The sequence below is a fragment of the Tenebrio molitor genome, chromosome 3 (assembly GCF_963966145.1).
Source record: "Tenebrio molitor chromosome 3, icTenMoli1.1, whole genome shotgun sequence".
NCBI classification, from domain to species: domain Eukaryota; kingdom Metazoa; phylum Arthropoda; class Insecta; order Coleoptera; family Tenebrionidae; genus Tenebrio; species Tenebrio molitor.
This window is the reverse complement of record NC_091048.1, coordinates 17,638,722-17,664,022: the sequence shown is the minus strand read 5'-3', so window position 1 is coordinate 17,664,022 and position 25,301 is coordinate 17,638,722. Positions and strand designations below refer to the sequence as shown.

General features: G+C 37.2%; 1 protein-coding gene and 3 long non-coding RNA genes across 9 annotated transcripts in view; 2 read left to right on the top strand and 2 right to left on the bottom strand.

Moving 5' to 3' along the window:
* Positions 1-3,523: 3,523 nt before the first annotated feature.
* LOC138125232 (uncharacterized) lies at positions 3,524-5,688 on the top strand. Of its 4 annotated transcripts, none has more exons than XR_011157372.1 (3): positions 3,801-4,039; positions 4,090-5,243; positions 5,565-5,688. It is a non-coding gene; the product is annotated as an uncharacterized lncRNA (long non-coding RNA). The 4 variants fall into 4 exon arrangements; XR_011157373.1 differs by having other exon boundaries at positions 5,497-5,606; XR_011157371.1 differs by lacking the exon at positions 5,565-5,688 and having other exon boundaries at positions 3,524-4,039; positions 4,190-5,325.
* A 5,406-nt stretch (positions 5,689-11,094) lies between these two features.
* LOC138125237 (uncharacterized) lies at positions 11,095-17,964 on the bottom strand. Its single transcript, XR_011157380.1, has 3 exons — positions 17,904-17,964; positions 13,035-17,848; positions 11,095-11,223 (listed from the first exon to the last, which is right to left on the bottom strand). It is a non-coding gene; the product is annotated as an uncharacterized lncRNA (long non-coding RNA).
* LOC138125235 (uncharacterized) overlaps positions 11,116-25,301 on the top strand; it is a 32,595-nt gene continuing 18,409 nt past the window's right edge. Inside the window, exons 1-2 of one of the 3 annotated variants that reach the window (XR_011157377.1) lie at positions 11,116-11,243; positions 11,370-17,858. This is a non-coding gene — a long non-coding RNA (uncharacterized lncRNA). Of the gene's footprint in view, positions 17,859-25,301 lie in introns of all 3 variants that reach the window. The other 2 variants (XR_011157375.1, XR_011157376.1) reach the window with 2 other exon arrangements.
* LOC138125231 (uncharacterized) lies at positions 23,570-24,853 on the bottom strand. Its single transcript, XM_069040444.1, has 5 exons — positions 24,492-24,853; positions 24,264-24,394; positions 24,006-24,216; positions 23,808-23,952; positions 23,570-23,756 (listed from the first exon to the last, which is right to left on the bottom strand). The coding sequence occupies exons 1-5, from the start codon at positions 24,526-24,528 to the stop codon at positions 23,621-23,623; spliced, it is 660 nt and encodes a 219-aa protein (XP_068896545.1). The 5' UTR covers positions 24,529-24,853; the 3' UTR covers positions 23,570-23,620.

Here is a 25,301-nt window from a genome sequence, read left to right as displayed (position 1 = left end):
AATTATTTAATTATTTATGTCATTTATGTAAGTACATCATATCAAATTAAATAAACAACATTTAATAGATTATTAACCAACTAAAATACATACATTTTTGTAATGACGAACCAGCTGGAACTTCTTTTTGTTAGATTCTTTTACAAAATAAATAAAAATTGGTCAGTTGGCAAATATTGAAATTGTCATATTATCGTCGCTGCCATGACAAATGAATTTTCAAAACAGAGTAGAGCGTCAATAAGCAAGCAGACGAAGCAGCAAATTTTAAAGGCTTTCAACAAAATAAAAGAAATTACTCATGGAGAAAATGGAAACGTAATAAAAAAGTACAAAATTGTAGACGCAAATGACGTGGCCCATAACCTAACTTTTAAAAAGCCCAAATTCGCGGTAAAAAGGTGTGTTCACAAAGCAAAAGTTACTAAATTTAGTAACTCTAGTTCGTCATTACAAAAATGAATTTACTATACTTTCCCATATTGCTAGTTTTAGTATTACAAAATATAATATTTTATTTCATACTGTCCGGTAGGTGTTCATTTCCATCATCAATTTGAGTCCGGTAGGTGAGTTATAACAGTATTAGAGCCGGAAAGTGTCACTAAGCAACACCTACCGGACTGTTTTATTTTTATCCATCAAATCTGACACTGAAAAGTGAAAAGGTCAAAAAATATTCAATCTAAAAAAACAATAGCAACGGCCGTTGCCACAGGAAAAAGGTGATGCTATTTTCACAGAATAATGTGATTTTTTAATTTTGAAATAAAATTATGTTTCACAAGAGACGTCAAGTATGAAATAAAATACATTACGATATACATCCGGTAGTACTTGTAACAGGTACTCGTTTAGACATTATGGACGACCTGACCTGACCTGACCTAACCTATCGGACTTATAACGTAAATTAGTATTTTAACATTATTTGTGTTGTAAATTGTTTATTTACATAAAGGTAAACAAAGTTAACAGAGGTTTGTGGTGAGACTCTTGAGGGAGCTCGAATGATCATATGAATAATATGAATCATATGAATCATATGAATAATGATTAATTGTCCATGCATGCATCCCTTTTATAGCCAGGCTGGGGATGGTCCGGCACGCTCCGACGGCGCGCAGCTGGTAATGATGGTAGGGGCCCAGCGATTAGATTCTCGCTGGCGACGGTAGCGCTTCGAAAGGGTTAGTACGGGGCGCTTTGGTACTACATCCGTGATTTATGCTACACTATTTCTATAACCAGTGTAACGCTTTCCAGGCTCAACCAACAAACATTAAAGTCTTTACACTTCTATCTTCCTGAATCGTCCCCTTCAAGGTTAAAAACTTTAAAATGGCCGTTAGAACTTTCTCGAACCCTGAGAAAAATGACATTTCTATAGTTCATTTTTTAATGCTGTAGAAAAAGTCAGGCAACCCAATATACAGTCATCAAGGCTGCCTAGATACATTAAATTCATTTATAATTGATATGGATCCACGATTGCGCTAAAAATTCTGTTTGTCAAAATCTCCGTCAGTCTGACAAAGTTTTGACATTTGGTAAAAAAATTTAATTGAAATGAGAAAACGTGTTTAATAATGTGTTTAATCTAGAATTCATGAATAAAAAAGCCGTAAGTTAGTAAATAGAAACAATAATTAACGATAACTCAGACATATTATGGATTTAAAAAATCAACTCTCATCTTCGAATTCTTCCGGTTAATCCGAATCGTCGTCAGACTCTTCAAGGTGGTTCCACGGTCACTTCAATACGCACATCCAATTCCCACATCTGCTCTTCTTTAGTTTAACCGTATCCCCATGTTCCGCATGTTCATCATAGACATGTTTGTAAATGTTCAAAATCATGTTTTTTCGAATACGGTGAAGGGCGACTTACTTTTTCGTTGAACATAATTTGTTCTGTGCAGCCCATCGATAATTAAGTATAAAAGCCCTTGACCAAACTAGCCTTTAAATTAATACCTAATTGACAGTGACACGAATTGACGTTAATGCATTTATTGTGGCATATGGCATCATGGATTATAGTATATTATGATACGAGTCTTATAAGAAGCATTTTATCGCACGCACGGGTTTAGAGCACGACGAGTGTAGCGGAGTAAGTGCTATAAAATGCCTTATAAACGAGATGTCATACAGTATTTTTTCTACTTTGCCACTTTTTCAATGAAAAAAAAAAAATTTAAAATTTAAAACCGTTAAAGTTGAAGGATTCCACCCAAGGTCACGTCTGCGGTCTGCCGCGACACCACAGTAAAAAATTAAATTTCACTGTTTTTAGTATAAATTTTTTTTTTTTTATATCACGCCTTTTCCTATTGGGTACGATACGCAAAACAGTATCGTAATAGCATCAGTACGAACGCAAAATAGAAAATAGTAGTTTATTTAACGAGTTCGTGTGTAATTTGGGCTTTTTTTGGCATGAGTGGGCCAGTTTAAAACTCGAGTGAAACGAGAGTTTTAAAGGTTCACGAGTGCCAAAAAAAGCCCAAATTACACAAGAACGAGTTGAATACAACGTTTTTTTGCTCGACGAGCCCCCCCAAAGGCTCCAAATCGCTGAAAACCTTTAAAATTAGCTTGACGTTTTATTTTGACAAGTTGTCAAATTTATCCAAATCCGTTCACACAGGATAAAATTCTCAAATTCTGACAGTGTCGAACAAAAAAGTAATTTACAAAATTGAAATAGGAATCTAGTGAACTATTGAAAGTGTATATTTGGCTGCCTGACTTTTTCTATAGCATTAAAAAATGAACTATACCTATAATACTGTCGTTTTAGTAAACAGAATTATTTAATTTAAGTTCAGTAATTCCCCTCCCCATCAGTTTATTCACTGGATTCGTCTCAGTCGATGCGGTAATCATCTTTCCTTTAAGATAACTTTCACCCCGGAACTTTAGTGTCAAAACCGTCAATTGCCATTTGACCCAAACCATGCGTTAAAGTTCATTCGTTATTCCACCTGGTTTAGTCGGCTGTGCGGAGGTAGGCGGGATCAGATTCCAGAGGTCTAGTAAGGTTCTCGATCATAAATAAGGTAACGATAACGGTTGCCACGAATATTTCTATCTCACTTAATTTGGCGTAATGTTAAGTTAATCTGTTTGACACGTAAAATTTCAAGTCCGAAAAATCCCTAAAAATAGTGTACTTCTGTCTTTGTCACACTAACGGCATTTATGGATGATGATGATGTCCTCTCTTTTAATTTGGAGTCTCAAAAATGAACAATGAGTTGTCGTTACCTTATTAATCATCGAGAACCTTAAGGTCTAAGAGACACCAGGGCTTGCAGTGGCGCTAGTAGGAACCATTGGTTCGCTGGCAAGGCAGTTCATATGACAATTCAATAATTTTTTGTTTATATGTAATTTCCATTTTTATCTGTCATGTCAGTTTTCACATTTATATGATCTTTTGCTCATAACCTCAATAAAAAGAAAGTGTCATGATTAATCTTATTCGCCAGGCTACTTGGATTGCTTTATTTCGAATTAAACAAAATATCAAGTTTCTTTTTCTTTGTATTTTGGGTTGGATATAACGAAATTTTCATCGGAGGTCTCTCGTGAATAACCCTGTATAATCCATGTGTATACAACGACTAATTGTTGTCTTACTCTTAACGTATTGAAAAATATAGAACACAATTTTCTATTACTTTATTTAAACACACAATTAAATAAACTCGATATTCTCCATAAAGCACGTGTTGTATGCGCAGCATGACCAACTTCATTCATATTCGCTTCGCTTCTATATGGCCGTCTCAATTTTGAATTTTACATGCAATCAAATGTTCCCGTTTGATGGACATCTACTAGCGACCTCCACTCAACAAACAACCAAACTACAAATTATGAATTTGACATTAACATCAAGGTCAATGACCTCATTTTTATGTTATTATATTACTGTTATTAGCCCATTTAACGAAAACACGAAGACGAAAATGTTTGGTTTAATTTAACTACCTAGATGACAACACTAACAAAACACATTTTTAAAGGTAAGAGCAAAATTTATAACCATTTATAACTTCAACACTTTTCGGCTCAGTGGTTTACTGTTTAAGCTCAGAGTCTTCAAAGAATCCGTTTTTTCTACACAAATATTATTGAGGACTGGTTTCACAGCCGTTTTAATAATAATCTTGCAGACTGCAGCTTTGTGTTGTGAACAGGAAAACACAGAATTTTGAAAGAGGTGATCATATAGCAAGTCATGCAACTGAAGACATGGTTTCTCATACTGTAAAAATGGTAACAGTTTTTGTGCTATATTTGCAATTCTTTGAATAATGCCCACAAATGCATTATTGGGATATATCAATCGACCCCGATCTTGAAGGGCTATTAATCTTAATAATGGTCCTGGTATGGTGGTAGATAAGAGTGGAACAAGACATTCATCACAGTGAAATTGATCTTCTAACTTCTTATGTATCCTGAGAGAAATGCTACTGATGCAGAAAAAATATTACTTGCAGGTGTAATATTTTGGCTGAGACTGTGTATGCTGGTTCTAACATCAATAAGCAATATTAGTTCTTCAATATTTGTAGTCACACATTCTCCGTAAGTTTTAGAAGGAATCTTTGCTTGACTAATGAAATTAATGTTTTGAGCAGTATTTGCTGATGAAGATGCTTTTACAATTCCACAATGAAGAATTTGTTTAATAGTTCAAGCTTAGTCTTCAAAGAATCCATTTATTCTACACAAATATTACTAAGGACTGCTTTCGCAGCCATTTTAATAATAACATTGCATACTGCAGCTTTATGGTCTGCACAGGAAAACTCTGAATTTTGAAGGAGGTGATCATACAGCAAGTCATGCAAATGAATACATGGTTTCCCATATTGTAGAAATGGTACCTAACAGTTTTTGTACTATATTCGCAATTCTCAATAATGCCTACAAATGAATCACTGGGATACAGCAATTGACTCCGATTTTGAAGGGCTATTAATCTTAACAAAGATCCTAATATGGTGGTGGATAAAAGTGACATAAAAGATCACTTTGACAAATATGTATTGTATATGTATTGTTTTGCAGGGAAGAAGCAGGTTCATTTTCATCTAGGGACGGTCAGGATATGAATTCGTACAAACAACAACAGGGTTCTAAAATAACTAAAGAAAACATTTTGCATGTTGTACATTTGAGATCTGAATTCCTACAAATACGAATGGGACAGCATCTTTAGTGAGTGTCACTTTTTTTGAAGATGATCTGTAATTTTGTTGAGATTTATAATACCATTTAATAAATTACCTTCTATAAGAAATTTTATTATTCAAAAAATACTACAAAATCTTTTAAGAGACTAACAATTTGTTTCTCTGATCGGGATCGCTTGGAAATCGGAAAAAAGGTTTCAAATTTCCACAAATAAAACACTTTCTGCCCATTTTGTTAAAAAAACAACTTAACAGTCCCGAATTTATTTAAACTTTAGAATGAATAAGTTGTCAACTTGACGGAAGATGGCGACACATGATGCACGTTTCATGGACTACTTTGCAGGAACAAATTTTTGCTAAATTGAGACGGCCATATAGAAGCGAAGCGAATATGAATGAAGTTGGTCATGATGCGCAGACCAGTGGTACGATGATGTGCCGCCAAGCGGCGCCACCCGTTGACATGCAACATGGATTTATTAGTACTGGATACGGTAATACCCTATAAACGTATGTCGACTTTGAAAAAACATATCACAGACTTCGGTACCTTCCCCCATTTCATTCTAACCTGTATTAAAATATGTTTCTCTCTGTTATTACAATACGTATGTCGTTTAGATGTTTCGAAAATGTCAATTTTGAGGTTTGAAATTAATTCAAAAGTCTGAACCTGTGGTCTGAACTGTCATAAAACTTGATGTTTTAATTTCTAACATTATTCCTGCATTCGTAAAATAGAATAATTGCAATAATGAAAACCTGCAGAATTTGTTCTATTCCTTATAGTTCTTCAAGACAAGACTTATCTTTTCACTGGTATGTACAATGGCCGGCAAAAAAAATTAGCCATCATTTAAATGTCAGTGTCAAAAAAGCATTAATTTACACATTTGGATTTTGACGTAACACAAAAGTGATGGCTAATTTTTTTTGCCGGCCATTGTACCTAAAATAGACGATTCTTTACAAATACCCAAGACCTGGGTGAAAAAAATTTCAGTTTTCCAAAAGAAACCTTCTTAAGAAACAAATGGATATCAGTGTGGAAGAGACAATCAAAGTTACAAAAGATGCGGTTATTTGTTCAAAACATTTTCGGAATTCTGATTAGGATGAATGTAAAGAACCATGCAAAATTTTAAAAAGGGTTTGTATAGGTATCTTCACAATACCTGAATTTTCCTACCACACCTAATGCCCCCTTTAATCTCAATTTCGCAGAAGAACATTGTGGTGGGAACAAAGGTAGAGCGTATAAAACTTAAATATTTAATTTCTCTTTCATAACTTCTTTAATCTAAGTATTTTTAAAAATTGTTAGAAAATACGCCTACTCAATCAGTACATTCGAGATATAATAATGCAGATGTAACAGTAGAGCATTTTAGTAGCCCTCGAAAAGCAAAACGACATGTAAATATGATCCAACAATATGTTGACGAGCAAAGGGAAATACACTACGAATGTAAGAAAACTGCGAAAGCTCTAAACAAAAACAAGATAAGAAGTAAACTTAACAAAGTTGTATGCTTTTTCGTAAAAATGTTATAGAGAAAAGTTCCATGATTTGGCGCGTTCTTCCACTGGTTAAAATTAACACACATATTTCAGAAACACCCTGTATATATTATGATTTATATTTATAAATTTCCTTAACCCTCCACCACCCAGCGGCACGGCAATTTTGCCGGAGTACATACACTATTACGGATAATACTATCAAGTAATAGTGCAGTGCTTATCAACATAATTACCGGCGTCTCGCCTCCGCATTTTGACTTTTTTGTGTTTTATGTTCTGTGTCAATGTTAAGGAATTTCCTCACGATATGACATGAGTAAAATAATATACTCATTAATACTATCACAAAAAATTCTTTTCATTAATTTTTTTTAATTTTCAATCTTTTCTTATACATATCGACCGCATTTACAAATATTTTGTTTTTATACATTAAAGTTCTCATGTCCTTACCACTTAAAATTAACTTTTTTCACTACTAGTCTCAGAAGGCGTCATTATTGACTCTCGAACCGACCCCAGAAGTAGAATTTCTCTCCCAAGGTTAATAATAATTTTCATTATTAACCAAGGTCAATAATGAACAGCCGTCACCTAGCAACGAAAGATTTTCTTTGATTTTATTGGTTAACGTAGACAGACGATTTTCAATTTTCATAGCAACCGTTGAAAAATGAGAACTCGGATCGTCGCATCGGACAAACAAATTTAATTAATAATTATTATTAGAAAGGGTTTTAACGGATCTAGTAGTGAAAAAAATAATATATACACCACGCTAGAGAAGACAATTTTAAGCCTCGCTTCTTTATTCCCCTCGAAGCTTCGCTTCTCGGGGAATAAACTACCTCGGCTTAAAAAATGTCTTCTCTACCTTGGTGTATAATATACTATTATTCCCTTAACAAAAGTAAATATGGTTAATGTTACTATTTTGTCGACTATTTCAGGTTCAATTTCAAATTTTTGTTCACATTCGAAAGAAAACTTTTTATTATCAATATCTACTCTGAAAAATTTACCGTGGTCAGCATCAAGATCGAATATAGTATTGGTAGAAGAGTTGCACATCGCGTTTTCTTCAACAGCATGTCTTATAGATTTGTTCTGATATTGGGATCGGGAATAGACATACGGGGTGTAGAAATTTCTGGAACCTTTGAGAGTTTGTAATTTGTTTAATATGTGTGATATTTACCATTAGGTAGGAGCAAACTAGACAAGTACAGCAGTATTTAGAAGTCTGTTAATTGGTGCCATTGTCGGATTTTTCAAAATGTAATTCACAAACCGTGTGGTTATTATACACTTTCATTGGACTGAGCTCCATCAGATAATTATTGTCTTCAGTCCGCTTCAGCTACTCTATAAAGCGATTCCCATATTTCAATGGATTTGGAAATGTGTAGCACGTAGTGCTAACAGACCTGTAACATTTTTTGATGCTGCAACGCTTTGTGGCACGCGTTTACCTGAGTTTGAAACGGTCGAAAAAGTGGATTTTCGATCACGTTTTTTGAGAAAACAGTACGAGATGAACGTTTTCTCTCTTTACTACGTAAATTATGAACATTTTTATTAGTGAACTATGAAGAGAAAAATATAATTTTGTTTTGACGAATTTGTTGAAAGACCACAAATAAAATGCTCTGCTTGGAAGCTGTGTAGGCAAAATGAAAAGAGATATCGAAAATATCTCACGTCATTCACTAGATATTGTTATGAATGTGACGCAGACGAAAAGTGGTGTTTCCTACTTGAATATTAGTTGAAAAAAACGAAAAAAATGAAGTCATTTCTCAACGTTAAAATTTCACGTTGTAGACAACCAACCCTACATGCTACCTGAGCTAACAGCTTACGGAAAGGGGACTATACAAGGGTACAAATTACATCGGCATATCAGCATATCACCCATTTTAATATTATGCAAATCTCTATCCTTCTTTTTTACGTGCAATAATAATTTCCAGTAATAATACACCATGAAATAAGCACAATTTTTTCCTTTATTTCATGTCAAAATTCACGATTTAAAATATGTATTTTATGTTATACTGTCCGGTAGATGTCCGATTACATTATCCATTTGAGTCCGGTAGGTTAGTTATAACAGTATCAGAGACTGTTTTATTTATACAAATCAAATCTGACATTGAAAAGTGCAAAAGTCGAAAAATATTCACTTGAGTGCTTCGAAATGATCGAGTTGTAATACGAAAGTTGATTAGCAACCACGAATGTCATTTTTAAAAATGGTTGCAAGTTGCTCGTCAGAAGTTGACGACTCATGTTGACATTTGATATAAAAATAAAAAATGTGACACTAATATTCGCCGTTGTCTTAAAAATTAAAAAAAAAAAAAATTTGAAGGACAATAAAAAATTATCGAAAAATTATCACTTATAATATCCCTAGTGCATTGATTATTTCCGGAAATTTTTTCGAATGCATTTCTTAAACGTGTTGTTAAACGTTTTGGAAATGCAAGAGAATAAAATTTCCGGATATTAATCAATGCACGAGGGCATATTCGGTAAGAAAATCGCAACGACACGGACATTATGCTTCTTAAATTATAAATTTTTAAATCGTACGACACTCATTAAAGGCCAATAGAAAAATTAGTTCACGAGCCATAACCAAGACAACAACAAAATTTCTTGGATTTTTAATAAATAAATGATTTTGATTGGCTGAAAAAATTTCCACTTATTAATTTCATGTTGGGTTGGCTAGGTGCAAAAAATTTCCAGGAAATCTCTATATTGTTATAGAAACGACACCGAATTCTGTTTTTCTATTGGCTATTTTTAAGTGTCGTACAATTTTCGCTGTAATTCAAAAAATAAAGCCTTACGATTGGTCGAAAATGATGATGAATGAAATAATCACATATTATATCCCAAGTGCAAAATTTTTTATCGGAAATTTTTTTGCTAATGAACGAAAACATCCATAAATGAGGTCAGAAGACCAATTATTAGCAAATAAGAGCACGAGACGAAGTCGAGGGCTTTTATTTGATAATAATTAAACGATCAAAAGAACTTACCTGAAGTTCGATCGTAATTATATTAGGCATCCATTCCGAAGATATCACCTGTTTACCACGTAGTTCGGTATCCGAGCTGCTACGTCACAAGTTTTAAAGAGCTAAACCGTAACCCCCACTTCTCCTCTCCTGGTGCACTCCCGCTCGCCTGGGGTCCCGCTATTCATTCGGTTTAACCCGGACAGTTTTATTTGCATGGGGAGGGACGGGAGGGTGGTGATATCTTCGGAATGGATGCCTAATATAATTACGATCGAACTTCAGGTAAGTTCTTTTGATCGTTTAATTATATAACGGCATCCATTCCTTCAGATATCACCTGTTTACCACGTAGATGTTTAGAGATTCTGATGCAAAATAAAACTTTAATGTTGGTAACCATTTAAACTACATAGTAACCATAATAAGAAAAAATTAAGTCGCAGAACTTAAGATTTTGGTAACATATTGTCCCGGCTCGACCACCGGGCGATTGTAAAACCGAGCAAATGTTTCGGAATTGGGACTCAATCCGGCACACTGTTTGATCTGGTCTATGGAGATTCCGAGACGATGTGCTGACGATGTGGAAGCATGCCTGGTGGAGTGTGGCTTAAATTGAGCGACGTCGACACCAGCCATTTGAAGCGTGTCTTTTACCCATCGGCTGATGGTTTGTTTTGACGCTGCAGAGTGAGGTTTGGTAGTAGTAAGGAACAGAAAATCTTCCTCTTGCCGCATGGATGCGGTCATGTTTACGTAATGTAGAATCGTAGTCGCCACGCAGAGTTTGGGTTTCTCTTGGAAATATGGGATTGATAATACTGGCTGATTTTTCTTAATGCCTGATGTTTTCAGCCAGTCTTTAATAAAGATGCGTAGGCCGGATGTGCTTTGTTGGAGGCCAGATAATCTGATTAAGGAAATCGTTTGTAGACGTTGTCCTGTGGCAAGGACTAGCAAGGTGGTAAGTTTTTTAGACAACGTCTTTAAATTGGGCGTATCCATTTGCTCCAAGAACCGCAATACAGGAGAGGGGTCCCAAGTTACTGTATAGCGTGGAGCAGGAGGTCGAATTCGCGACACCCCTTTTAAAAATCTACTGAGCACAGGGTCCGCTCCGATGTTTCCAGGAAGAAGAAGAGAAAGGGCCGCTCTGTGAGAACCAAAGGTTCCGTATTTGTGACTACCACTGTCTAACAGTTCTTGAAGGAACAAGATGACGTCCTCTGGTTTCGCCTCAAAGGGATTGATTTTGTGCGACTGGGAAAAACTCCACCATAACTTATAAGTCGTGGAATATTGTTTTACCGTATTTTTCGAGAGAGAACCAATTAGCGTATTTATTGCAGGTTCCGGCGTACCGCGTCGATAGAAGGCTTGCCAGATACATTCGCGGCCACCACGGAAAGCGTGTTCGCTAACGGATGCCGGAGTTGAGAACTGAAAGGAGAATATAACAGGTCTGTAGAAGGCTCGAAGATTATCTGGTCCGTGGTTAATTTTTCCAAAAGCGGAAACCACGGTTGTGACGGCCAGTACGGCACGACGAGTATACCTTGGGCCTTATCGTGAATAATTTTTTGAAGTGTCCGCAGAATGAGGCAAAACGGCGGGAAGGCATAAAAATACCATGATCCCCAATCTGCCGTAAACGCGTCCACACCTGTCGCCCCTGGGTCTCTGAGCCATGAAAAATAAGTCTTACACTTAAAATTGTGTTGGGAGGCAAATAAGTCGATTTCCGGCCTCCCGAAGTGACTAACTATTTGCCTGAAGATGTTGTCGGAAAGCGACCATTCAGTATCCGGTAGAAGTGTACGTGATTCCCGATCGGCTTGGAGGTTTGCCCCCGTAGGTATATATGAGGCTGTCAAGAAATTGTTTTTAGCTTCGCAAAAACGCCAAATTTTTCTTGCTAGATTTGTTAGCTTTGGAAATCTGACACTTCCCATTCTATTTATATAAGACACTGCTGTGGTGTTATCCGATCGAATCAATATGTATTGGTTAGCTAGGTTTTTTGTGAAACATTGCAATGCCAAATAGATGGCTTTCAATTCTAAATAATTTATGTGATCCAACTTCTCCGTTTCTGTCCACCAACCGTGTGTCTTTTCTGTTTCAGTGCAAGCTCCCCAACCCGTAAGGGAAGCGTCCGTAAAGATTTCTAGATGGAAGGAGTCGCGCTTAATATCATTGTATCCTACGTCGATGTTACGTTCCCACCATAAGAAATCTGACTGTAGATGAGACGATAAGCTCATCTGCGATTGAAAGTTGAAATTATTCGCTTGCAGAGCGAGTTGTTTACACCTCTCAAAACGTTTGGTATACAACCACCCATATTTCATCGCCGGACATGCCGAAACCAATGTGCCGATAAACCTTGCAAATTCTTGAATAAGACAGGAAGTTTTATTTTTAAAATGCTCGACTCTTTGTTTAATTTTAGACTTTTTTTCTCTTGGAAGCTCGAGTGTCAACCTATTTGTGTCTAGGAGAAATCCTAGAAATTTGCATCGGGTGCTAAGTGTTAAGACACTTTTTCTAGAGTTAATAATGAAACCAAGTGAAGTTAGAAGGCTAACGGTCAGATCTACGCTTTGAGAGCATTCCTCAAATGTTTCACCTATAATGAAAAAGTCGTCCAAATAATTAACGCAAACTACCCCCTTTTTCCTGAGAGCATGCGTAACGGGTTTCATAATTTTGGTAAAAGTATATGGGGCCGATGACAGGCCAAATGGGAGGCAATTAAACTCGAACAGTTGATTCTCGAGGCTGAATCTTAGATATTTTCTATTCTTTGGTCTAACCGGTACCAGAAAATACGCATCTTTGGGGTCTATTGACGCCGCAAAACAATTTTTTGTTACTAATCGCTGTGCCGTGCGAATGTCTTCCATTTTGAAATGCGGCGCTGCGATACATTTGTTTAAGTGCTTAAGGTTTAGAATGAATCGCTTTTGACCATTTGGTTTATCGGCCAAAAATACCTGTGACAAATATTGGCCTGGTCTTGGTGAACACGGGGAGATTGCGCCGATTATTAAAAGTTCCTGCACCGCCTTTGACATAGACTCGAAGTCTTTCGGTGCCGGACCGAAGTGGGGAGCCTGCGCTTGTAATGGTGTTTTTGTAAATGGCAGTTTATGGCCTTTTACGCAGCTCAAGACCCAAGGGTTAGAGGTGAGTTGGCGCCATTTGGGATAAAACGATTTGAGTCTGCCGGCGTAGGAAGAATTCTTTACCTGCGTTAATGTCGATGACGGTAACGCCTCTTCTTGGTCTCTTTGGTTGCATACGATTTCGGGGTTTGCCCTTTGTAGCGTCTCGTCTCCCCCCGACGGACCGGGCGCTGCCTGTTTAACGATCTACTTCCCTGGAAAGTTGTCCCCCCTCCCTTTTTTGGCTGCGGATTTTTGATGGACGGTGCATAGGTAGCTTTAATGCTGGAACTGGCGGCTTGAAGAGTTTTGGCGTCTTTAATTTTTTCGGGAAGGTCGGCGCCAAACAGGTACCCAGTAGGTACTGTTTTTTCCAGTACGGCCTTGATTTCTTTGTTTACCAAAGGGAAGATAAGAGACCGTCTCAAGGTTGTGAGCGTATAAAATAAGTGTGTTAAAAGCCGGCCGCTATCGCCTAAAAATTGTAACATTGACTCCTTCAGTTCCGTGGAACCGTTCTGGTGAGTTATGTCGAGCATACGAGTAATTGCTTGCCCCAACGCCGATAAAGCAGTCGTTAATTGCTTCTGCGAACTGCACAATGTTTGGTCGCGATTTTTATTGCCTCCCGACATGACCTGTGCGACCATCTCGTTGATTTCCGGAGGTTCGAGTTGTTCGCAATTGATTGGTCTTTTGTATTTTTCCGTTAAGCGGGAAAGCTCATCGGAAGCTAGACCTTGAACCAAACTATTTTGCCAAATAGATGCTAACTGGGCGTGGAGCGTAACGTCGGGGCCGTTTACATTTGCGGGGGTTCCCCCCAGTAACAAAAGGACGTTATCGGGCAAATCATCCACCGCATTGTAAGGCATTTTTTGGAATTGGTTGGCGCCGTGCTTCTTGGAGTTCAAAGTCGAGACCCAATACGAGCCAGATGCCTGACCCACCCGCTTCACCCCGTACCTCGCCTTTTTGTGTGTAGTTTTGTTTATGTTAACGCACCCCGTCGAGGGTGTAAAGGAGTCTAGCTTCAGTCTTTGTGTTATATGTCGATAAGAAAGCACGTCTCATTTATGCTGTATTTGTTTTCATCTTTTGATGGCATTATAATAAATATTACAACTGATATTTTAAATGAGTCTTACAAATCAGAAGTGGGATTACCCCTGACAAAATTCACGTAATGTTTGTGTAAAGTGAAAATGTTAAAAGTGTTGTGTCGAAAATGTGGTCGACATAATGTAGGTGTCGGACAATCGAGTGCTGTTATCAAGGTGGTAGTTGTCGTTGATGATAAAACGACGTACGACTGGATTATCGGTCGTGATTTAAAAAAAAAAAAATTACGAAGAACTTGGCATTCGGTGATAAATGTTGGTTACGACGATGGAGTCGAGGGTGAGGCCTTGTTGACGGGGTTCGAAGGTTGAGTTTCGCACGCTATGGCCACCATAGAGAAGACGGACGCTCCAGGAATAGAGACGGGGTTGAATACTCGAGAACTCATCGCTTGCAGCCCGTGAGCCCGCATCGATACTGAGAAAGGAAACTTTACCGAGTCCCATTCTTCGTGCGAAAAGAAAGACTGGCGAGTGGCGACCAGCGAACATGTGTGGACGACACGACGGACCGTCGATGGTTCTATGTTGTAACCGTCAAGGACAGGCGTCCGCTTCCTTTGATGGATGAACAACTCGATCGTCTAGGTACTCTAGGTGGTAATAGGGCGGGTCGTGAGTATAAGTATGTTACAGCCCTTGAGATGTTTCGAGTTTTTATCAGGTGCCGATAGACGAGAACCGTATTTGTTACATCTGGTTCTCATTATGAATTTTTACGTTTTCGAACATTTGATGAACAATGTACTCGGACCATTGAGGGGTACAGTAGTATTCCCGTATGTGGATGATATGATCATTCCGTTGACGACTGTCAAGTACTCAAGTAGGGTTTGCAACGGTTACGATCAGTTTTAGGGGTATTACGTCAGCATAATTTTCCGTCAAAATTAAGTAAATGAAAGTAAACGAAAATCGGAACGGTCTTTCGAACCGAGAACTGTTGTTAAACAGGTGTGACAATTTGTGGAACTGTCCGGTTATTTTTGAAAATTTGTACGAAATTATAGAAGTAGGTATAGTATTGAAAGTGCTAACGAGAGTTTAAAGATTTTCAATGACATCGGGAGGTTGAATGAGAATCCGTGTTCGAAAAAAAAAAGGAAAACACAAGTAATGTCGACATGTTTGTGTTTACTCAGAGTTGTGGCTTACATTAGTAAATAAATCACAGTTGTCAAACGGCAGTAGGTATCATTCGTATGAAATAGAAACTGTGACTGTCGTTAGTACTCTGCAGCATTTTCGAATATATTTGTTGGGTTTGCAATTTGTCGTGGTAACTTGCTGCGGCGCCCTGAGAACAACATTTTCTAAAGAGGATTTATTACCGCGAGTTGATAGAGGGTGGCTTCAAGCACAGGAGTTCATTTCAAAATTAAGTAGGTATAGACCAGGGTCACGCATGGCCAGGTAGACGCGCTCAGTCGTTACCCTGTCACTGTTGAGATCAACAAGGATGTCGACTCGATAGCAAAATAGAAGTTAACTACGGTTTGTAAAATTTTAGAGTCTGATGTTAGCAGTTGAGCAACAAAGCAGTTTTTTGAAAATGCGTGTCGAGAGGCAATAAAGTTGTCAGAGATTGCCGGTAGAAAGACCAGTATGGGGCGACCCGACGTCAAATAGTTAGATTGTGTAATGATCGGGCAGTGTGAACGCCATAATAAGATTGTTGTTACGATGTTAGCCACGACGACTGTCAGCTGAGAGCAAGCTTTAGGGCTCTCGTGGAAGAGTTACAGTGTGCGCTGAGGCTGAAGACAGCATTCGATAAAGGTACTAATTACTCCTGTTCTAGCATTCTGGATATCAGGAAGGGCCGAACGCGGAAGGAACTAAGAAGGTACGAGTACGGCAGAAAGAGACGAGAGGCTCACAATTACCAAGTGGACCGTCTTGTGTTGATGTTGGTTACGAGCAAGGTAGCCACAGGGTCGAGTACGAAGTTAAAGATCTGCGAGAGAAAGGGCTCAATCAAAACACGGTTGTCGCCGCCGATAAAACAAAAGGTTGGGACAACTCTGCAAATGTAAGTCGATACACTTAGTAGATCGCTCGTCGATATCGTTAGTGTAGGTCATCAGACGCTGATACTAAGTTAGTTGAGTTGATGCGTATGACGAATTAAGGTTGATCATAAGACGTCAAAACAATGAAGGTAGCACCCGAGACCAAGTCGGCCGTCCAACAGAATGAGAAGACTGAATGAAGAATGGGCCGACGCGGTCTTGGTGTTATCCTCAGTGGAGACGTATGACGTAGAGTAGGGCCGAGTTGCCCGGGGCCGACACTGCCCGTAGAAAGTGGGGGGCCGAGTTGCCCGGGGCCGATACTGCCCGTAGAAAGTGGGGGGCCGAGTTGCCCGGGGCCAACACTGCCCGTAGAAAGTGGGGGGCCGAGTTGCCCGGGGCCGACACTGCCCGTAGAAAGTGTTTATTATTAAAACTGTTGTATGAAGCTATGTGTTGAGTAAAAGTAAAATGAGTTGGACCTAAGCCGTCAGAAATGTTAAGGTGTGAGGTGTTAGACCTAAGCTGTCAGAAATGTTAAAGTATAAATTGGACCTAAACCGTCCTAAATGTCGAAGTATGAGTTGGACCCAAGCTGTCCGAAGTGTTGAAGTATGATGAGTTAGACCTAAGCTGTCCGAAATGTTAAGATATGAGGTGTTAGACCTAAGCTGTCAGAAATGTTAAAGTATAAGTTGGACCTAAACTGTCCTAAATGTCGAAGTATGAGTTGGACCCAAGCTGTCCTAAATGTTGAAGTGTGAGTTGGATCTAAGCCGTCCGAAATGTCAAGGTATAATGAGTTAGACCTGAGGTGTACGAAATATCAAAGTATGAGGTGGACCTAAGTGTCCAAAATGTAGTACGAGTTTGGTTGTTACACAAAAAAGATGACTAATCACCGATAACGTGATTGGCTATCTACGAGAGTTCTTCAATTCGGAGTGACCTCTCCTCGGTGTGGCCCAAACTAATGTTTGCTTGGTTCCAGGTAAATGAAGTAACTTCATTCGTCGGTGCGGTCTGAGGACATCCCGCCATCAGGATGGTCGTATGTAAGGCATTTTTTGGAATTGGTTGGCGCCGTGCTTCTTGGAGTTCAAAGTCGAGACCCAATACGAGCCAGATGCCTGACCCACCCGCTTCACCCCGTACCTCGCCTTTTTGTGTGTAGTTTTGTTTATGTTAACGCACCCCGTCGAGGGTGTAAAGGAGTCTAGCTTCAGTCTTTGTGTTATATGTCGATAAGAAAGCACGTCTCATTTATGCTGTATTTGTTTTCATCTTTTGATGGCATTATAATAAATATTACAACTGATATTTTAAATGAGTCTTACAGCATGAAGGCTTAGGATGTCATCGGTCTCGCTGGGCGCCTCTACACCCTGTAGGCTAGACGCAGAGGTCTGGGGCCCCAGATAGTGTTGTGGCGACGCTAAGCCGCTCGGGCTGTAGACATCGCAAGCATCAGCAGGTGACGGACCGTGCAGGTCTCGTATTTCGCTGTAAGAGTGTTGCCTTTGGCGACCGGTACTAATAGCGCGGGGCTTGCGTCCCGCCGCTGTTCGGCGGTGCCGAGAGTGACTGTGGCTACGATCCCGGGACGGTGTGAGAGAAGCCGAGGTCCTGGAGTACGAGTCCCTTTTGCGGGTGCGACGGTGACAAGACCCCGACCGGTCCCTACTTCGACTCCGGGGAACGTGACGGTCCAGTCGGTGTTCCAGTTCAGCGATACGCTGGAGGAGTTTTCGTTTTCCGCCCATTGCTAGAACGCTGTAAGTAAATAACGTAGGCCTTGATGGCCCGTTACTTGTACCTACCAGAGTGCGAACGATGTGACGTTGTGACGCAGTGAAGCACAAGAAACCGAATGAATAGCGGGATGCGGGACCCCAGGCGAGCGGGAGTGCACCAGGAGAGGAGAAGTGGGGGTTACGGTTTAGCTCTTTAAAACTTGTGACGTAGCAGCTCGGATACCGAACTACGTGGTAAACAGGTGATATCTGAAGGAATGGATGCCGTTATATAATTGGTCTTCTGACCGAATAATTTATGGTTGTTTGAGTTCATTAGCAAAAAAATTGCCGATATTAAAATTTTGCACGAGGGGTATACGGCTGATTATTTCCTGAATAGAATGAAAACAAACGCATTATTTCCAATCCTTTTTATTCAAAATAATTAAATTTAAAAAAAATCAGGTACCGGCATTTTTTATCAGATTATTGCACATGTGCATTTTAGAGAAATTTTATCGGGTTATTTTTTGTTTTCTCGTTTTGATTGGTCAATATTTGTCACGCAATTGGTTGCTAAACACATGAAGGAAATACTCATTGTAAAAAACAATAGCAACGGCCATTACCACAGGAAAAAAGATGATGCGATTTTCACAAAATACATAATATGATTTTTTATTTTTGCAATAAAATTATGATACAGAACAGACTTCTTGTATGAAATAATAGTATACTATTACTATTACATGAGCAAGTACAGAATAAGTAAAGGATAAAAATCGTTACTTGCGAGTACATAATATAATCCTATACTTTATCTATAGCAAATTTTTTTGACTAATAAACCGAGAATATTCAATTATTCACCGAAGGGACACAAGATGAAACCAACCTCTTCATTGTAATTTTACCTTAAAAATATTTTACCATAAGGGTCATTTTTGTCTCATTCATAATTCTTGACAAATCAGGTAGAAACTCCTAACTAATATTCATTCCCTCATCTGCAGGGAGTAAATGCAGATTTAATCGTAATACTTTGGGAAAATACAACTACACAATGCTGCACCCTGTATTTGGTGAATATTATAGTTTTATTAGTCGGACCTTCAAAGTCAGAAAAATGTCCTATACGATCAAATTGTAGGTATATTATGTACCTTCAAAAAAATACTAAAACAAATTCTTAGCTCAATATTTTTAATTTTTTAAAATTTAATGTTTCTTTTGTTAAAAAAAAATCGAGAGAATTACAAAGGAAAGTCGGAAAATTAGGGCAAACTTCAAAAATTATAATTTTTGTATGCCCTCTCGATCATAACTGACGACATATTTAATTGATTTTTTTTTTGTTCGGTTTGTTCCCGGGATGGAAATAACTCAATTGAAGAAATGTTTTTGGAAAATTTGGAGAAAAACCTGGAAAAACGCATTCCAGCCTAAATTAAAATTACATCCGTTTTTACTTTTCTGTTGTTTCGCGATCTGTCCAACAAATGTAATTATTTTATTTCTATACCAATTTATTTCGCTATCGGATTGTTCACTTGAACATCGATCTTGCAATCGAAATGTAAATAAAACACCTTGAGATTCATTGTTATTTCAAATTTAATGGAAGAAAATAAATCATCATCACAAACTAATTTACTGAAATTTGGATTGGACAAGACAACGCCTGTCGGGTCAGCTAATATAGTTAAGATATACCTAAGTGTAAAAAGTTATCCTTTATTGCACGAACGGGTTTAAAATACGACCGAGGTACGAGGGAGTATTTTAAAAGATGTGAGTGCAACAAAGGAATTTTTTACACGTATGTCTTACAACATTTTATCTACGATCGTGAGATCATCACACCGGTTTCAACATAAATTTGTATAAAATAATTCATTGCTCATTGGTTCAATATTTCATGAATAACCAAAGTCGTTTGAGAACCACGTCGTTTAGCAACCTAAACAATGTTTCCAACAAATTCGATTGTTGTATTCTGACAGTTCTGTGCCATAAAAGCGAGAAATCGTGCTCTAAAACTTTTAGAGAACGATTCCGTCAGTTTCTCTAAACGTCAACTTTGACAACGATTTTTAGTGCAAAAAGTGCCTACTTTTTACGCGATCGTAGATAAAATAATAAAATGGAACGAAACAACAGTTTGCAGTGCAGTCAATTGAGATTTGGCATTGTAGGACTTGTCTTTCCAACACAAAGTCTCATTTTATCTCCGTATTTAGGTACGGAACAGGACAGGATCGTAATCCTCTACCCCCTAGTGAGCGTCTGTGACTAATTCAAGGTACGGTTGGTGGACAAATAAAACTGGGACACTTAAAATTGAATTGTCAATATATTTGTCAGTGTCTATATAATATGTCATACCAAAGTTAACCTATTTGTGATAAAGCCGTAATTAAACGATGCAAATTTTTAAATTTTGACTTATGTGATTGTCCCAGTTTTATTTGTCCATCGACTGTACCTGCGTTTCTCGGTTTGTTTGACCCGTTGACCAAAATATAAATTTGTAAATAGAGTCATTAATAAATGACAGTTATTAAAAATCACTTTGAAGTTTTTCTTATGACATCAAAAAAGCAGGGAAATGGCATTATCGAGTCAAAAATTGGGTTATATTCAGTTCACACATATTTGTCAGTTAAATGTCAGTTGTGGCCAAGTAAAGATTCCGTGTCCGGAATAGTACTATGGCGGCCAAAAATTTTTGGCCGTCACATTCTTGACATTCAAGTAAAGTGTAAATAAACCTTTAGGAATCGTAACCCCACTTTCGATTCTTGTCATTTTGACAATCAATTTAAACTGTTTGAAGCTCAGATATTCCAAAAATCCGACATGAATAAACAAAATTAGAGCAATCGTACATAGATAACCTGAGGTAAACGTTCTGTGTAGTAGAAATGACAAAATAATTTTGAGTTTTGAAATTTACCACCCAAAAAATAACGTTCATAATCAAGACGGTAATCATGATGACAATAAAGTACGGATTACAATTTTTTTTTTTTGAATTGACAGACAATGACGGCCAAAATTTTTTGGCCGGCATAGTACGCCTCTGACGCCGCCTGGCCGGTAAGCCAGCGTTTCTCAACCTTTTAGTCTTTGCGACCCAATTTTCAATCACAATTTTGATCGCGCCCCTGTCGCTCCTAAAATGAAGATTATTTAAAGTCCATTCACGTTGGATTTTCCTAGTCAAGGTCAAATAATTCAATATTGTGGCGGTGTGATTTTTAGTTCAAAAATGCTTTAGCTGTGTATGTCACCAATACGGGCTGATAAAGTAACCAAGTCATTCGTAGACTGTAGAGGTTATGTTATTCGCTGTCAGCAAAGAAACAGTCATTTTTCAAATATTGTTATTAAACTTTTTAGAGGATAACAATAGGTAATAATACATCCATTTTCTTATCACTTGCACTAAAAATAGTGTCAGTTGTTAATCGGTATGATGATAGGATTAGGAACATACAATAGGTACCTAACTCCTACCTACTGGTGTTGTATTTTTCTGCTTGCGTTGTTGATTAAGTGAAACAACCCTTAATGACTACATTTACTTAACCTTCTGCGACTAACATCATGATTGATGAGTGATGAGGAACTAGAATAAGTTATAGAAAATGAACCCAATAGGAAATTGTGTGAAGTTTCTTTCATTGGAAGCGATGGAAGTAAGGAATGCATCTAAATGATGGAACAAATTTGGCAATAAAATTTCAGTTATTAAGAGACACTTATACGTTTTGATTGTGGTTGTGACGTTTCAAGAATGTATTGTTACAATTGCATACCACAAAAGAAAGGTGTGATTTTTAATGATTTTTTTCTAATTTAAGTTTTTTCGATGTACATATTACCTTTAAAATAACGTTGTATTGTTAAAACTGCTCAATAAAGGTCGTAAATAGATTATAATCACGTTAATACATACAATACATTAAATATTAAAGGATTCTAACTAATTAATTTTCGAACTGAAGCTACTTTTTCTTGAGTCCGTATTAGCTTGCGGGTTTCGTCACATTACGGCAGTTGTGGAAGGTTAACACAATTTTAAAATTAACCTTTTTTCTTTTCGCCATGGTAAAATCACCCAGGAATAGAATTTTATTAAAAAATCTGTGACTTTATTTCACACGTCAAACTAACATTCAAAATTAAAGACGTCAAATCGATCTCAATCGCTTTATCACGAAACACGATAATGTAAAAATTACTAGGAAAGGAGGCGCAGGCTTGCAACGTGACAACAATTTGGCAGGGAAAATCCAACGTGAATGGACTTTACTGCACTTTGTAAAGACATGGACAGTACATTCGGCGTCACTGTTTTATTGCATGGCAAGATGTTTACGTGTTTTCACGTGGGATATTTGTGCATTTAGAGATGAAATCGACATTTTTCTAGAAAAGGAAAACGGAACGAGCCGAAAGCCGAGAAGTTTCAAGATGATTTGTTTGTGATTATTTCCTTCATACATATAAAAAGCCGTAGTTGCTATGGTTTTTCTGGCTTTTATATCGGTTAAATTTGAAACGTCAAAATTTTATTGGGGTAAATATGTATGTGTCAAAATTTAATCGCTTTATAAAATCTATTTGTAACTCAGGAAATAACGTTTTGCTTAAATAAATATTTCTCGTAAATTTTCCATCCAAAATTTTGTTACGTGGAAAATTTACTCGACATATTTCTAAGCAAAACATTTTGACAAAACGTCAAAATTTAATCAATTATTTTCATGCACTTGGGATATTACTGTTGATGAAATTGAGCCACTTGATCGACATATTCGAGAAATTAAATATCTTGAAACTTGAACTTCCAGGAGCAAACACACATATGTTGGATACGAGCGATAAAGTTAATGCTTTTTGAAGAAAATTGGAATTGTGGAGCAGAAATTTAAAGCAAAAAAAAAACCTAGACATATTTGCAAATGTGGATGAATATGTTAAAAGGTTGAAGAACAACATGTGAAACATGTGAAACATGTTTTGTTAACCATTGAAAATCACTTAGCCATGCTGGCAAAGAATTTTAAGAAGTATTTTCTTGTTGATGACAACTTGGCAGCAAGTTACTCCCGAAGATCTCTCAACTGCCGAAGAAGAAATCTTCACAGACTCACGGCAAACGACGAAATCAAAAAACAATTTAGTAATAAATCGCCCTTTGAATTTTAGGCAGGGGCGGATGATGAGTTTTCTGTACTGAAAATAAGAGCATTTCGTATACTCGTAGATACTACCTACAGGTATTATTATTATTTTCAACATCCTACCTTTGCGAAATTGAATTTCCTATGGTGGCTGCTTTGAAGACAAAAAGAACTCAGTGTGTCAATTTCTAATATTAAACCTACTTTCGAAAAACTTTGCTCTGCAAGACAGGTCCAAGGGAATCATTAAACTTGTTTTTAATTTAGTATTGATATAGTTATTTTCTTTTTTTTTCGATATGCTGGCGCCCCCCCTTTAATGTTACTACGCCCCACAGGTTGAAAATCGCTGCGGTAAGCGGTTCTACCTTCCCATCCTAGAAATCGAAAAATTGACTCGACCAACGTAGTTGCGTCTGCCGCGCAACTTTATTAGTGTGTTCTTCTTAAAGTGTTGGCACTCTACAAGGTGAAATTTAAAAAAGCACCCGATATTATTTAGGACGTATAAAATGAATGTATTCAATAGTCAAAGAAGATAAAAATGAAACAAATCACTCATTTTTAGAAAGAAAATTTATTTCAGAAATCATTGACCTTTACATCTTATTACATTAAACCTTTAATGTCATTACAAGGCGTCACAAATGCATCATAAAATCTTGAAACTGCTTCTTTCGTTTTTGGGTTTTTACAGTTTCTTGTCAGTCGTGAATTAAAACAACTCCAAAAAGTGCCTAGGGAACTGTAAATTTATGTTAATGTTAATTTATCAACACTTTACCAAAGCACCGACCTGCAAGCTTCGCTTGGCGATGGGAGGTTTTTCCTATACTTGTGAATCATATCTTTTAAACGATCGTTACACTCCTCTAGTTCTTCTTCTGGCTCTTGCTCCTCTGCTGTAAATTCGTAGAACCAGATACACGGATTGACTAATTCTTCAAAACAACGAAGCGTAATTGGTGATAACAAGCAAAAAATATAACCTTACCTAGGATAACTTCTCCGCGTTCACTGCACAAGAAGTCGATTGCTGAAACTATACCTTTTACAGTCAGCATTGTTAAACCTTTAGTGTAATTTGTTAAACATTCATCTTCCAATTGTATGAAAGGCTGAGAGCAATGTAAGGCGTAAGTTCGAAGTGAATCACAAGTTGTCAAGGATGTGTCGAACTTTTTTCTACATTCCATTAAAGCTTCCTAAGATTTATTAATTTTTTTCTATTTTTCGGAATACATGTACTTACGTTTAGTTTAGCTTGGCTGCGAATAAAACATTGGTGTGCTGTACTGTTCTTGTCATAGAAAGACGAAGAATGTTTTAAGTTCTGCTCTTGAGCCGCCAGTTGAGTAATATCGCATTGTACCCAATCAATAACTGTAAATAAAATGAATATAAATACAAATTATTATTTTTTTAAACTATAACTCCAAGTAATGTGTGTGTAAATTAACTAAAATTTATTGGAACGTACCAAGGAAAAAAACCGCTACGAAAGCAAACTTATTCATTGCCAAAGCTACAGTTTTACAGACTTTACAAATAATTATTCGTTCACATTTGGGGGACTTTTCTTTTTATATGAATGTAAAGTAAATAATTTGTCAGTTAAAATATTGACAAATTTTAATAATGATTATCATTTCCTATTCAACTAATTTTAGTCTGAATTATTTTGTGTATTCTCTTCTTAATTCAATATTTATTTGTTTGAACAACAGAATAAATACGCAATTGTTATGGCTGTAGCAGATATGTAGTGATAATTACAATGGGCCGTATCACGACACCATTATTAAAGTTGCCGATAACTAAAGTTGTGATTAAAATAAACATAAAACGATATAGATTTATGCAATTATAACGTGCCAGAAAGAAATGAATGCGTCACCATCCTAATTAGAGTCATGATTAAATTTAATAAGGGTGTCGTGATACGGCCCTATGTATCGGGCCTTCAAATAAATATATATTTAGAGTAGGCGTAGGCGAAAAAATATTTTCTAACCTAATTTTTTTCGTTAAAATGTCAGACGTTTATTGTGTCATTTTCTACGCTGGAAAAATGTTGCAAACAATTGAATTTCCATAGGTTGCTCTAAATATAAATTTATTTGAAGGCCCGTTATATAAAATGTCTACATGGTTTTACATTCTTTTTAACCCTAAAAATAAAGTAGAAGATAAATGATTAAAGTGACGTACTAAATTACTATATGCCATTCACGATTGTTTTAAACACGCAGGAGGCCACGATATTTTTTTGTTAGATTGGCGTCAGGTC

Excerpts from the sequence above, each read along its gene's own strand:
- LOC138125231 (XM_069040444.1), bottom strand. The coding sequence starts at position 24,528 with ATGAATAAGTTTGCTTTCGTAGCGGTTTTTTTCCTTG. Across the intron at positions 24,217-24,263 it reads GCAGCCAAGCTAAACTAAAC|GAAGCTTTAATGGAATGTAG; the intron begins GTAAGTACATGT and ends AATAAATCTTAG. Across the intron at positions 23,953-24,005 it reads ACGCGGAGAAGTTATCCTAG|AATTAGTCAATCCGTGTATC; the intron begins GTAAGGTTATAT and ends GTTGTTTTGAAG.